The sequence below is a fragment of the Gallinula chloropus genome, assembly GCF_964237585.1.
Source record: "Gallinula chloropus genome assembly, chromosome: 3".
In the NCBI taxonomy this organism is placed as follows: Eukaryota; Metazoa; Chordata; class Aves; order Gruiformes; family Rallidae; genus Gallinula; species Gallinula chloropus.
The window spans coordinates 95503333-95516699 of NC_140087.1; the positions used below are offsets into that span (position 1 = coordinate 95503333).

Sequence of the window (13367 nt, forward strand, 5' to 3'; positions counted from 1 at the left end):
GCTGAGAGGCACCAGCCTGAATTATTCTAATGAACAGAGCCACAGAAGCCTCATCTGAAGGCAGGGGTGATCTCTCAAGCAAGACAGTCCTGAGCCATGTGGCAAACAGTATGCCATTTCTTGCTATACTCTTAACCAGAAAAGAAGAACTATTAATGTGATACATTGGATCGGGGTAAATTATTAATAAAATGGCTTATTTCTATACTTATTTTTGTTTATTTTTTTAAAGGAGCACTTATGTCTTCCGTTTATCCCCACACCCAGTGCGTAGTAAAGCTGATGTCCAAATAGACCTTTCAGTTCTGTTATTGGTCTTCTTGCTCCTCTCTGCTTCTTGAGCATTTCACAGGTTTGATGAAATTACACTGTTTTCCTGCTCCTACTCTTTCTCAGCAGGGAAGTCAGTTATCAGGTATTTTATCCCCCACCGCCCTACCCCCCAAATTACTAAAGAATAGTAGCAGATTGGCCACTGATGTTCTCTACATACTCTTGTAAACACACACAGTCCTTCAATTACCTGCACGCTGAGTGGAAGTCGCATGCCGGTCGCCTGCATGTGTTGTAGGATTTTGAAAACATTGCATATCCAGTTTTTATGCAATGGCTGCACGATGTCTTCCAAGCCTTGAGGGTGCCCTTACAGAGTTTTTGTCTTGATTTTTGCCTTTCTTCGTTCCTTCATCCTCTGGAAAAAAAAAATAAAAATATAAAAAAAAATCCAGGCATCACAACAAAAAAAAAAAAGAGGTGAACAGTGGCAGGCAGTTTCCCGGTGTATTACTGCACCAACTACCTAGTTCATTGGAATACACACTGAGTTAGTAGTCTCCGTGCCCCGTACTCAGCAGCAGCCTCGCAGAGGCAGTGAGCACGACACGCCGTGCTGCGTGCAGGTAGGCTGACTCCTCCTGAGGTCCCGCAGACGAAGTTTTAACTGGTAAAGATGAGTTAAGCACGCTTTGTTTACTCTCGGAATCGGTACGCGTCGCTAAATTGCCTGTTTGGGGGGAAAGCCCTGTGTAAACACAACCTATAGTAAATGTATACTTAAAGCTAAATTCTAATTAAAACCCAAGTTATTTACTCCAGCTGCAGACACTTTAAATGCGTACTGGCTGTGACGTGGGAGCCGCCGGGGTCTGCTCGCGGGGGTGCAGCGCGGCAATGCGGGGCAGAGATCGCCCCTTCCCCTCCGGACCGCCAGCCCGCTCCTGCGCGCCCTCCGGCTGTGCGCAGCAGCCGCGGGCAACCACCCTCAGCGCACCGCTCCGGCAGCCGTGCCCGTGGCAGATGCTCTCTGATCACGCGTGCTCCGGGGAGGTGCCGCTTCGCAGCTCCAGCACAGGCAGCCCGTCAGCAGGGCACCTCCGCGGGCCACGCGGAGCGCCGGCGGGAGGAGGAGGAGCGCGGGGAAGGCGGCGGAGCGTGGGGAAGGCGCTCCGCGGGGCCGCCGTGGCGGGAGGGGAGCGGGCAGTGCCGGGCAGAGCAGGGTAACGCCGGCACCTCGGCCCCGCCCGAGGCTTCAGCACCACGGACAGCGACGAGCGGCCCGGGGGCGGGCGGGAAGCGCGGGGACGCCGGCGCGCACGGACACGGAGTGACAACGGCGCGGCCTCCCCGCGCTTGGCCACGGCCGGGCCGCGACACGCACCGGCGGAGCAACGCAGGCACGGCTCGCGGGCGCGGGCGCGCACGAGGACACACGTGCGCACACGCGGGGCACACAGCCACGTGCGCTCCCCGTAGGCAGACGCCACTACGGAGACTCGCGCGTCGGCAGCCGGCAGCGCCCGCTCGCGCACGCCCCACTCCCGCACTTGCACGCGCAGAACCGCAGGCGCGCTCCCGCGCAAACCGCGCACGCACACACGTTATGCGCGCGTACACACACACACAGAGGCACATCTCTCACACACACACACACACACACACACGTCACAGACCCTCACTCCCCCTCTCTCCTCCTCGTGCGCCCCCTTGCCGACAGCCAATGGCGGGGCTAGTCTACCGCGTGGGACCCCGCCTGGCGGGTCGTAACCACCAATGGGAGAAGCGGGGGCGGGGCTCGCGTCGCCCCGCCTCCCTAGTTAAGGCCGCCGGTGGGAGAGGGCGGCTCACTGGCTGGAAAGGGGGGGGGGGGAGGTGGGCGGGGTGCGAGAGGCAGCGCGAGGCGGGCGGACAGCGGCACGCGCCGACCCGCGCACGCCCCAGCTCCCGCCCCCGCGCGGCGCGAGGGGAAGGCGGAGGCGGCGCCGCGGCCGCCGAGGGCAGCGCCCCGCCGCGGGAGTGGCGGCCGGCGCGTCGTGGCGCGGCGCAGCGCAGCGCAGCGCACCTGCGAGCCGCGGGGCGCCGAAGGGGGCGGGCGCCGAGGAGGCGACCGGAGACGCGGAGCGAAGCCGGCGGCCGCGCAGCCCGCCCCGGCGTGCCCAGGCGCCGCGGCCCCGAGGAGATGGAGCAGGAGAAGTACCTGCCCGAGCTGATGGCAGAGAAGGACAGCCTGGATCCCTCCTTTGTTCACGCGATGCGCCTGCTGGCCGACGGTAAGGCTCCGCTCCCGCCTGCCGCGGCCCATCGACCGCCGCGGGGCGCCGCGGCTCCGTCGCTCCCCTAGCCCGGGGCGCTCCGCGGGGCGGGGACCGCCCTCCGGCGCGGCGTTCGGCGGACCCGGCGGGGCGCCGACGAGGGAACTCGGGTCTCCGGGCGGGCGTCGGGGCCGGGTCGAGCGGCGGCGGCGCGGCCGCGCTCCCACCACCCCACCTCTCCCCTCAGCCTTGGCGGGGGAAGCGGGCGCGTAGGGACTTGGCCGGGCAGCGGCCACCCGTGGGGTTCGTGCGCCCGGCAGCCCGCCCCGCAGCCCGCGCCGGGCTCCTGGCCGGGGAGCCAGCCCGTCTGGCTGCGGCCGCCGGGTGCCCGCGCTCCCCGCTGTGGGAAGCGCTGCCCGCAGCTCTGCCGTAGAGACGCATCGCCGCTGCCGCGGTGGGTTAGGCGCTGCGGGAAGGGCTTCGCTGCTTCCCGGCTGTATTTACACAGAGGCGGATGCTGGCTTCTCGTTAAACTCGTTGCGTCTCGCTTCCCGTGCTGAAGTAATAAGGTTTGTACGGTAACGCGATCGTGCCGTTAACGTGGCACTGTTTCAGCGGAGCCGTGCGCAGTGCCAAGCATCGATCGGGTATAGCTTATCAATTCCGTGGCTCTGTTTCATCTAGGGTGTGATGATTTTTCCCTTGGATTTGCGTGGCGAGCCAGAGCAAGCAGCCCCTAACGCTGTGCTGTTTCCCGTGGTTCGCTCTTGCTTTTCCCTGCTTGAGCTGGGCTAGTGCGGCTGGAGAGTCTTTGAAAAGTTTGTAATTTAGCCTCCCTTTTAATAACTAACTGCTCAGTGCAATTCCTGCTGCAGGCCTTGCAGTACAGTGTCCCAACTTTTCGCAGAAGTGCAGTTCCCCCTTGCGCTGCTGTTTCGTCTCTGAGGCACATAGCAATCCTCTCAGAGATCCCCGTTAAACTCGGAACCTGATGTCGAAAGGAAGTAGTGAGGAGTGCTGCACGAACCAAGACAGCATGCCAAGCCCGTAAATGAGACCAAGGCAGAGAATCGCACGGTTAGGCCCTCGAGAGAACCACAGATCCAAATAGGCTGGCATTCAGAGGGGGTGGATAATTCCCGGAGTACCCTTAGGTCTTGGGGAAAGTCCTAGCTAATAATGACTTACCGCCTTAGCAGTAAGCGTCCCCTCTCTGTCAGCGGTCTTTACGTTGTCTTGTCTTTCATACAGGCTTTATTGATTGTGAATGAAGGTACCGAGTTTGGGTTTTGTTCAGAGCGCTCCTGTTTGATAGCGTGGACGTTCAGCGCGCCCGACACGTTTAGTACGCTTCTGTCACAGCTGCCCGAAAAGGCAGCCGTGCCCCTTCTTACAGTTGTTCTTCTGATAGACGTGTGGCAAACAGAGTCCCTCTTTCTTAGAGGGATGTATTTATTGTTTTTTTACACCTTGCAGTTCGATCTTTTCCCAGAGGGGGGAGGTATCTACTGAGACTGACTGTGTGTGCAGGGAAAGAAGGAAAAGGCATGAAGGACAGAGTCGAAAGCGTACCAAATAAAGTTAAAATAATAATAACAAAGAGAATAAAATAGCTGTTTCCAGGCGTAAAGTCTGTGCGGAAATGGCATTTTGGGCAACCGTGAGATTGAACGAAAGCTTAATTTTCTGGTTCCTTCTTAGAATAACTAGGACTGTGTATTTTAGTGGATTTTTAAAAGATGAAGGTGAGTTGTCTGTAGGGAATGCTAATGTCAGATTCACACCAGATACCTGGCATTATCCTTCAAAACACCATCTGTCAAGCTTTCTAGAGATTAGGTTTAGACTCTAACATATGATGACTGTTAAAACACTTTCTTCTAGGTAAGAGTTATAACTACATAAGGAAACAAGAATTGATGTGCTGGTTGCTTCTGGGTATAAATGGAGGGGAAGGGTATGGAACTGGCAGAATTTCATATTTTTCTTTTTTAAGTGCCAGAAGAGCGTAGGACAGTGGTGCAGTGATGTCTGTAATCCTGTATTTCTAGCGTATGTCCGTGCAATGAAGTGATACTTCCAGACTCTGGATTGCTGTTCTTTAAAGTGTAGCGTATGATCAGCTACATACATAACTATAGCAGCCAGACGTTATTTTTATGGTATATTAAGCTTTTCCGATCGCCAGTAGTTTCTGTATTAAATGCCTAAGTGTAGAATTGAAGGTTTCTGCTTCAGAGTTGAGAGCCTCAAGCGTTTGCTCTGACTTTAGAGTGCTGTGATTTTTCATGTCAGTTGCTGGAACCTGAGGTTCAGAAGAGACATGCTGCTGTGTGGAACTGCAGAAGGGCGCACAAGTGATAAGCCTTCCAGAAATACAGTTTCAATTTGTGACACTGGGTTTGCTTGTAAAGATAAGACCCCGTGTTTGCCCCGTTAATGGGTTTGGGCTTTTTTTCTTGATTTTTTTTTTTTTTCTGCATTTTGGTGTACTTATTTTAAAAACAACAAATTACTTATGTTTTCAATATGTAGTTTGGTGTCCTACAGGTTGACTTGTCAGGTGCATACTTCAGTCAGTAGGTGTTTAACCCTGAGGGACGAATAGAAATAATTTACTTTGCTCTTATCTGGGTTAGAGCCTTCGTAGTGCAATATGTGGTGAAACCCACAGGAAAGGGACATTTCTGGTGGCAGAGAACTTGTGTACTTACCAAACAACACAAAGAAAGGTGAGGAAAAAGATACTGGAGCTTCTTAGTTACAAAGCGTGAAGGCATAAAGCAATCTGTGAAAATCACTGAGGGAACTTGCAGTGGATTCTGAAACTGAACCCGGTCTCCAAATGACTGATCCAGTGCCTCAATCAGAAGATACTTTATTTTCCCCTGGGTCATTACCTGTTTTATGTAGATGTAGCTCCTACATAATTACTGCACAATTAGAAATGGCAAAGCCATTTACAAGTCATCTGTTAGAAGAACTTGCAGAGGGTGAATGGTTGACAGTATTCACCTCAGTCTGTATTAGTTTATTCAGTCTTTTGCAAAATGCTTTCAACATATTAATTCTGATAATATAATGAGCAACAAAACCAAAATACCTCTTTAAATTATAGTAGGTAGCTCAAGTCTAAAGAGTAGGCAAATCTCCATCTGTTGGAGGGGGGTTTTCTGTACTCACTGAAGTATTCCTTGTACCTAGCTGGGAGAATCACACTGTTTGATGGACAGCTCCAGATGATTCTATTGTCAAGCAGGTAGCTATTTTCTGGGGTAAGATTATGCTGCTTTTTAGTAAGAAGATATCCCAATCAGTGTATGAGGTTGGATAATGCTCAGTCAGGTGAAGAATGTCCAAAGTGAAGAGCGTGCTCTTACACAGTACCTTTTCTACCTAACTTGTGCATAGGCCACAGCACATGCTGAAGTTGGTGTGAGAACGAGAGCCTCTCTGTTTGGTGCTGCTTCCTCCCACAGTAGCTAATGAGCTTCTTATGTGTGTTATTTTTGCGTGTATGTAAATACTTCCTGCTCTGTGTAAGATGTCTGTGATTATGAGTATAGAGATAAGCATGTGAGTTTGTCTGTGAAGGTGGAGGCGACATAGAAATCTACAACTGGCTGGAACTGTTTGGTAGTTTGAAACTGGGTTTAGATCAGCCTTATTTTTAGTAAGTTGAAGTGTCACCTAATTCTCCAGATACTTTTGGGGACAGAACAAATTTTGTTATGCACGTGGCTTTGGAAGATCTTGCATAGTCTATTTTTAAAGCCAGCTATGTGTTTTGTTATATAAACATTAAAGGAAAAAGACCTATTGGAAAGAGCTTGCCAAACTAAGAGCATCTCTCCCCATGGAAATATCAGCATTACTTGGGTAATGAGGTAGCTAATTTCTCTCTATGTAATGACAGTACAATTGACCTCAGACTTTCAATTGGCATTCTGAAGGCAATGAGAATCAGGCCTTTAACTTTAATCTTGAGTTAAGTCTCTAGATTATTCCATGTGGCATAGCATGAGTTTGTTAAACCTCCAGTTATGTCAATTAGGCTCATATAGCTGAGCATCATAAAGCTCCTTGTAGGACAGGGTGTGATTATTCAAAAGGTATATAATTACTTAGCCTTTACACTCAGTGAACATTAGTACAGTCTTTCTGCAAGCCTGCAATAATTGTTCTAGCTGGTCTGAAAACTGTTGATGGAATGCAAATTCATTTTATGTTTGAGATTTCAACTAATATATTGGCTTATGTGGGTTTTGGATTTCTTTGGACTCTTGGAGACTCGTTTTGCTTTTCATGTAGGAAGGCAGATCTAGTTCATAAGTATATGCTTCTGTTAAAAAACCTAGAGCAATAATAAGGTTGCTATATGAAAATTATTTGTCTTGGCAATATAGAATATGACAATAGTATTCTTAGTCCAAGATGTGAAAAAGGCTGTTGGTCAAGCTTGTGACCTGCTAAAGTCAGGCCTCTGATGCATTTTAATTGTAATCAAATTTTCCATTGAAAGCTACTTGTGAAAATATATTTGCTGATTTATTAGTTTACTCTGCCTAAACAAGCCTTTGGATTAAAATAAGATTAATGTAAAATGTTAATGTAAATTCATACATTAATATTAATCTGTGAATGGTCGTTTTTCTGCTTATTGTTTCTTTTTTTTCCTAATGTTTGCATCAGGGGAGAAGAAATCTGTGTTCACAAGTAGTTTGTATTAATCATTGTTTACTTTGCTGTCCCAAGAAAAGCAGTGTAAATACCTGGAAGATTGACTGAAGGAACACACTCATCTTTAGAGCCACGTATTTTAGATATCTGGGCTTCATTAGAAACTAGATTTATATATTTATAATTTGGATTTTTTTCAACAAAGAAGGAGTAATACCAGTGCAAACTGTAGATGAATACAAGGTGCTTGTGATTTCTGTAAAGCAGCAATGTGCTAAGTGTTGCAGACTTGGTTCAAAGCTCACTAAAATTAATGAGAATCTTTCTGTTGCAATAAGTGGCCTGTCAGGCAGTCCTTCTACAAATACAGCATATCGACTGATGTAGCTAATATCTCTATAGTCATGAAAATCAGTAGAATGTACTGCAGGTAATACTGAGTGATGAATTTTGCTTTTTCTGTGTTGATTTAAAAGGTCAGTAGTTTCTTCTGTTGTGACAACATGGTATGCATTCATAACCTTAGGACATGCTTGCAGAATGTCGTACAGATGAATCCCAGGTGATAACTGGATTTAGGGAAAACAAAGTAGCATAAAATGCTACAATGAGGATAACCAAGTAATCTTTGTAAGTGCATTAAGTAATTTTGTAACTTTGTAATCAGCATTAAGTTGTTAATCATAAAAGCTAGGCTTCCTTGGCGGGGGAAGAACGGAAAGGTGTGATTTAAAATAAATAAAAATCCCTCCCTTTCGGATATCAGAAACGGTTTAGGACCATTTGATCTGTGATCTTAGAAAACATGTGCTTTGAAACACAGCAAATTCTCTTGCTAAGATGGAACAATATAAATGCAATAACTGAAGGTTAGATGCTGTTAGCCTTGTGCAGAAAAGAAACCACAGAAAAAGAACAGTGCCTTACTCTTTAAATGGTGCTATTTGAATTGGTGGAGCTGCTTAACGTGCAGTTCAGTGGGAACAACAGAATTCACTAGCAACTGTTTAAGGGAAGGTCGAAGGCATTTACTGAGGCTTATCTGGATGGCCATAGCCTCATCAGCACTGAGTACACTGGGGGGGGTGTTTCGCAACATGAATGGAAGGAGGAGTGTTTTTGTCCTGGGAATTCTTTTAGTAAATTTCTTTGATACTTATTCTCCCCAGTATATTCGTGCAGGGAACACCTGCTGTAATTGTCTGTCTCTCTTCCTTTGGGCCTCCAAGTACGTATGTTTAAGCTAAAGAATTTGGAAAAATGGGTATTTGCAGTCAGGGAAGAGACTGTGCCAGAATAGTAGAAAATCCCAGTCAACTGTGAACTTCCTGAGCACTGAACACCTGGGTGATGCATAGAGTGGCCATTCCTAACCAGGAGGTGGCATGATTGGGCTCCACATGTCCAAAGAGAGCTTCATATCGTAGCACCTGCTGGGAAAGGGCTGGGCTGGCCCAACAGATATGTCTGATGCTCGTGTGTCGGATGCGGGCTTTTCTTCTTTCAGCAGTATGCAGACAATATATACTGACAGGATTGCTGGGCTATTTAATAGTCTATAAAACCTGATGTCATCAGTAGCAACCAGGGTAAGGCTGAACATCTACCTGTCCCTGCCAAAGCAATGCTGTGAGAGTAAAGTGGTTCTTCCATGACACCTGAAGACACAGGTTTCAGGCTCAAAGTATGAGCTGTGTTGGGTCTTGTTTAAGGATGCACAAATATGGCACAAATGTTGTTTGGTAGTTCCTCTACAAGCTCTACTAAATACATCATGTGTATCTGTGCCTTGCAGCTGTACCATAGGCTAAATGTGCTGCCTAGGTAAAACAAACTTTTCTTGACAGGGTCACTGCAGTTATGTGGTGTTTTGGCCCTGGCTGGAGGCCAAACGCCCACCAAAGTTGCTCTATCACTCCCCTTTTCAGCTGGACAGGGGAGAAAATATGGATTGAGAGGGTATTGTGGCTTGGGGAGGGGCAGGGAACGGGAGATTCTGTCAGTTCCCTATGAGCTGTTTTCCTTCTTGGGGGGGAGGGGAAGGGGCAGGCACTGGGCATTCCTCACACCATTCAGCTGCTGCACTGTGGGGATCCACCCATGCGAGACAGTCCTCCACGAACTTCTCCAATTTGAGTCCTTTTCCACAGGGCTTCAGCTCTTCACCAGCTGCCCCAGCATGGGTCACTGCTATGGGCTGCAGTCATAAAATCATACAGTATCTCACAGGCCCACACTGCTCCAGCCTGGTCCCCCACAGAGTCACAAGCTCTCCCCCGCCCAAGCCCCTGCAAACCTGCTCCGGTGTGGATCTCTCTTTCTCTCTCCCTTGCTTATCTCTGTGTCTGTCTCTCCTCATGGGCTGTGAGTGCTGGCAGAGGCTTACTCCAACGTGGGTCACAGCATGTGTTCTGTATGTCTCCACCTGCTGCAGTGTGGGGCCTCTCCATGGGCTGCAGGTGGGGTCTCGGCCTTTTCCATGGGCTGCGGGAGGACGCCCGCTGCACCATGGGTTTCTCCACAGGCTGCAGGGGCATCCTTCTCTTTGGCACCTGGGGTGCCTGGCCTCCCCTCACTCCTCCCTGACCTTGGTGTCTGTTTGCAGTTTCTTGCATCTTCTCACTCCTTTCTCCAGTGGCAAAATACAGCTGCTTGTGGTTTTCTTTTCTCCTAAATGCGATTCCCAGAGGTGACGTGACCTTTGCCGATTGGCTTAGCCTTGGTCAGCAGCAACTTTGGCCTTTAGTCTGCTGGTGTTTACTCTGTCGGGACTGCAGAGAGCTTCTAGCTGCTTCTTGCAGAAGCCACCCCTTCAGCTCCGCCTCCTCCAGCAGAACCCGACCGTGCAAACCGACAAGACATTATCCAGCACTTTGGTTAAAGATGTGCGTGCCTTTTCAGAAACAGTTTCTAACTATTTCAGTTCAAATCTCTTCAACACACTACTAAATTTGAAAGAAAATTCACTGACTTCACAGCTGACCTCTGAATATACATTTTTCTTTTTGAAACTATTGAGCATAAATAATAAGAAAAGTATTTTCCTCAAGAATTTTAAGTGTTAATAAAGCATGCATGTTAGAAAACCAAAACAAACCCCAAATGTTTTGCAGGCTGATCCTGCCCAAGGAACGTGAAGCATTCATTGCTTTCAGTTCTTGGATGGGTACAGTAGCACAGGGTTAGGAATATCAGCACACCAAAATAAGTAAGGAAGCAGGTATTTGTTTGAAATGTGTGTAAAGTAGGGAACTTCAGTGATGCTACAGCGTTGTTTTTGGCTGTATAAACAAACAAGGATTATGCAGTCTGACTAGAGGAATTGAAAAACCTTGACACTATAGTAAAGGACTGAGGTGCGTAAGTACAAAGAGTTTTGACTTGTTTCTCCTTGTACTGTATACCTTCAGTGAATGTCTTCTAAACCTGCCATCTGTTAAAGGTAATGCTGAATTTGATTCTAATCTTTGAGATCTCTAAGTGAAAAGAGCTTTATAAGAAATGTATATTATTCGTATTACTTTAAATATGAAATTATTCTTTTTTAAATTTGCAGCCTAAAATTATCCTGGTTATTACAGTCCTCTGTAAATCCTGTCATATTTTAATTAGAATCCTGCAGAAGATGAGTACAGCTATTTCTTTATCCTAAAAAGGACTGGAACTAATAAAAAACTATGAAGCAAAATTATCTAAGACTTTCAGCAGATTAAAAACTGCCCCCCCCCAAAAAAAAAAAAAAACAAACCCAAACCAAAACCGTATGGAATAATTTATCCCTGATTTCGATTTTGCAAGTTCTGCTGTTAAAATGGAACTCTTTAGTTTGAATACTGAAAAATTTGTCAAGTGAAACTCCTAATAATGCTACTATGGTAATATTGAAGATCATCCACATTTAAATATGATGATACCGAGTTCTTCTGGTCATATATGGCAGCATGTGATACAAATGAAGAAATCTTTAAAATTTCACATGCTCTGCTGGCAGTGCATATTCCTGTTTGTCATTCTTGGGTTAGCATGATCTAAAACCTAAAAGACACAGGGCAGGTCACTCCTGCCTTTGAATTTCTCCGCACCTGCTGAAGCATTCACCAGGCACTCTAGCATCTATTTCTTGTTGTAAAGGTTACATGGAAAGATGTAAACCTCAAAAGCTTTTGATTTATAAGATACTTTAAATTCTGGGAATTGATGTAGCTATTGGAAAAAGTAATACTTCATGCTAGTCTGTAAAAGATTTATTAAAATCTGCATTCTTCCTTTTAGCTCTGCTTTGGATCTGGAAGGACAAGAGTTCTGCTGCTTTTATAATAGAGGAAGTTTAGATTTACTAACTTGTGAAGGCAGGTATGTCTTCAGCAAAAATAAAATCAGGGATCGCAGACCCTGGCTTATAATCAGTCCAAAGAGCAGCACTGCGAATTAGGGGCAAAATGCTTGTCCTAGGAGGTGTGAGCACCATAGAAGGAAAACAAATACCCTCTTGGAATATTTCCCTGGTTTATTTCTCCCTAGGATTCAAATGTACATTTCAAAGCTCTTTCAGATGCTTGAAGTTAAAGAACTTTCTGTGAAATCAAGGACTGTGACTGCATGTGGCTTTTTGGTGTTGAAAAGTTTAGAGTTACCTTTAGAGTTATGCCTTTCATAGTGTAAATTTTTATGCAGTTTCTGATATGTGGGCTCCTATCACTGATTTTTCTGACTATGTCTAAGTACGTGTGTTTCTAGCATTTTACATTTGTTTGAGCTTGCAGTAAGAACTTGGTGTGGTCTGGAGGTTGTGCCATGTATCCTCTGGGGTCAGGGTCTGAACTCTAGTGAAGGAAAAAGTGAGACTTTATTTTTCCTAAATACTTACAACTGTAGTGCTTTGCTGCAGCAGCTATCAAGTTGGTTCCCTGACGCTCCAGTTTGCAACTTGTTTTTTCCCCCAGTTCTGCTGAAATGAGCAGCACCAAATCCTTTAGTGACTTTGGCTGATGTTGGAAGGATAAATGAAGGAATGATAAAGTGAAGGAGAATTCCAAGAGACCTTTCTCCCTCCCTGTCTTCAGATATGTCGTGGTTTTACCCTGGCTGAGAGCTGAGATCCACGCAGCTGCCTGCTCTTTAAAGGAAAACAGGAGGGGGAAAAGGGGGGAGGGCAGTGTGAGGCAAGGGAAGGGAAAAGGAAGGGGCAAATAACAACCCCAAAACACAAGAAACCAAAAGCCCGTGGGTTGGGATAAGGATAGTTTACTAAGATAACAGAAAGATAAAATATAACAATGCCAACAGGACTTCAGAGCAAAAAATCTATGAAGCTGTTGATACACAATGCAGTTTCTCACCGAACCCACAGCTCAGGCCGTGCCACCCAGAGCCGTCCCAGAACCCGACCGTCCCCCAACAACCGCGCGTCCTGGAGCCACCCGCTCCTCCTCCTATCAGCCCCCCTTTATACTGAGCATGACGTAATTGGCATGGAATACTCTCTTTGGTCCATTTGGGTCACCTGTCCTGGCTTCGTCCCCTCCTTTCTCACTAATAGAGAAAAATGAAGAGCTGAGAAAGTCCTTGACTGCTTGACCACAACTAAAAACATCAGGGTGTTATCAGCACTGCTCCCATTTTAACTCTCAAACACAGCATTCCATCCGCTGCTACAAAAGAAGTTCACTCCATCCTGACTGAAACCAGGACAAGATACCTGTCCAACAGGAAAATGGATAGTTACTTTTAGTAAGTGATGCTTATTACCCTGGTGTGCCCATAGGTCTGTACAGCTGTCAATATTTACCTTTCCTGTAGGTGCACATTTGCAAGTATTCCACTAATGTTTGTATGCAAACTAGTGTCCTTTATCCCACTTTAAAATAACTTTCTCCTCATACTCACAAACCAAGGTAAGTATATGAATTATATATGTGTTTATTGTTATGCTCAAAAGCCATAGGTGGGTCATCTCCCATGCTCAATTCTTAAATTACCTGGACTCTTTTTTTCCTGATCCTACACGCTCCTATTTACAAGACGACTATTCGTACGCTGTTGCAGAATGTTCTGTGACTTGTTCTAATTCCATTTTGCTTGCTAGGGTGCTCCAGATGCTATGTTACTGCTTACTGGCATGGCTGGTTTCTTCTTTGCTTGCTAAAAGTGTTTCAGTGT

General features: G+C 46.9%; 1 protein-coding gene across 1 annotated transcript in view; it reads left to right on the top strand.

Annotated features, from left to right (window-relative positions):
• Positions 1-2455: 2455 nt before the first annotated feature.
• KHDRBS2 (KH RNA binding domain containing, signal transduction associated 2) overlaps positions 2456-13367 on the top strand; it is a gene marked incomplete at both ends in the record, with an annotated part of 379366 nt that continues 368454 nt past the window's right edge. Inside the window, one exon of the mRNA XM_084261753.1 lies at positions 2456-2546. Coding sequence (XP_084117879.1) covers positions 2456-2546 — 91 coding nt within the window. The remainder of the gene's footprint in view (positions 2547-13367) is intronic.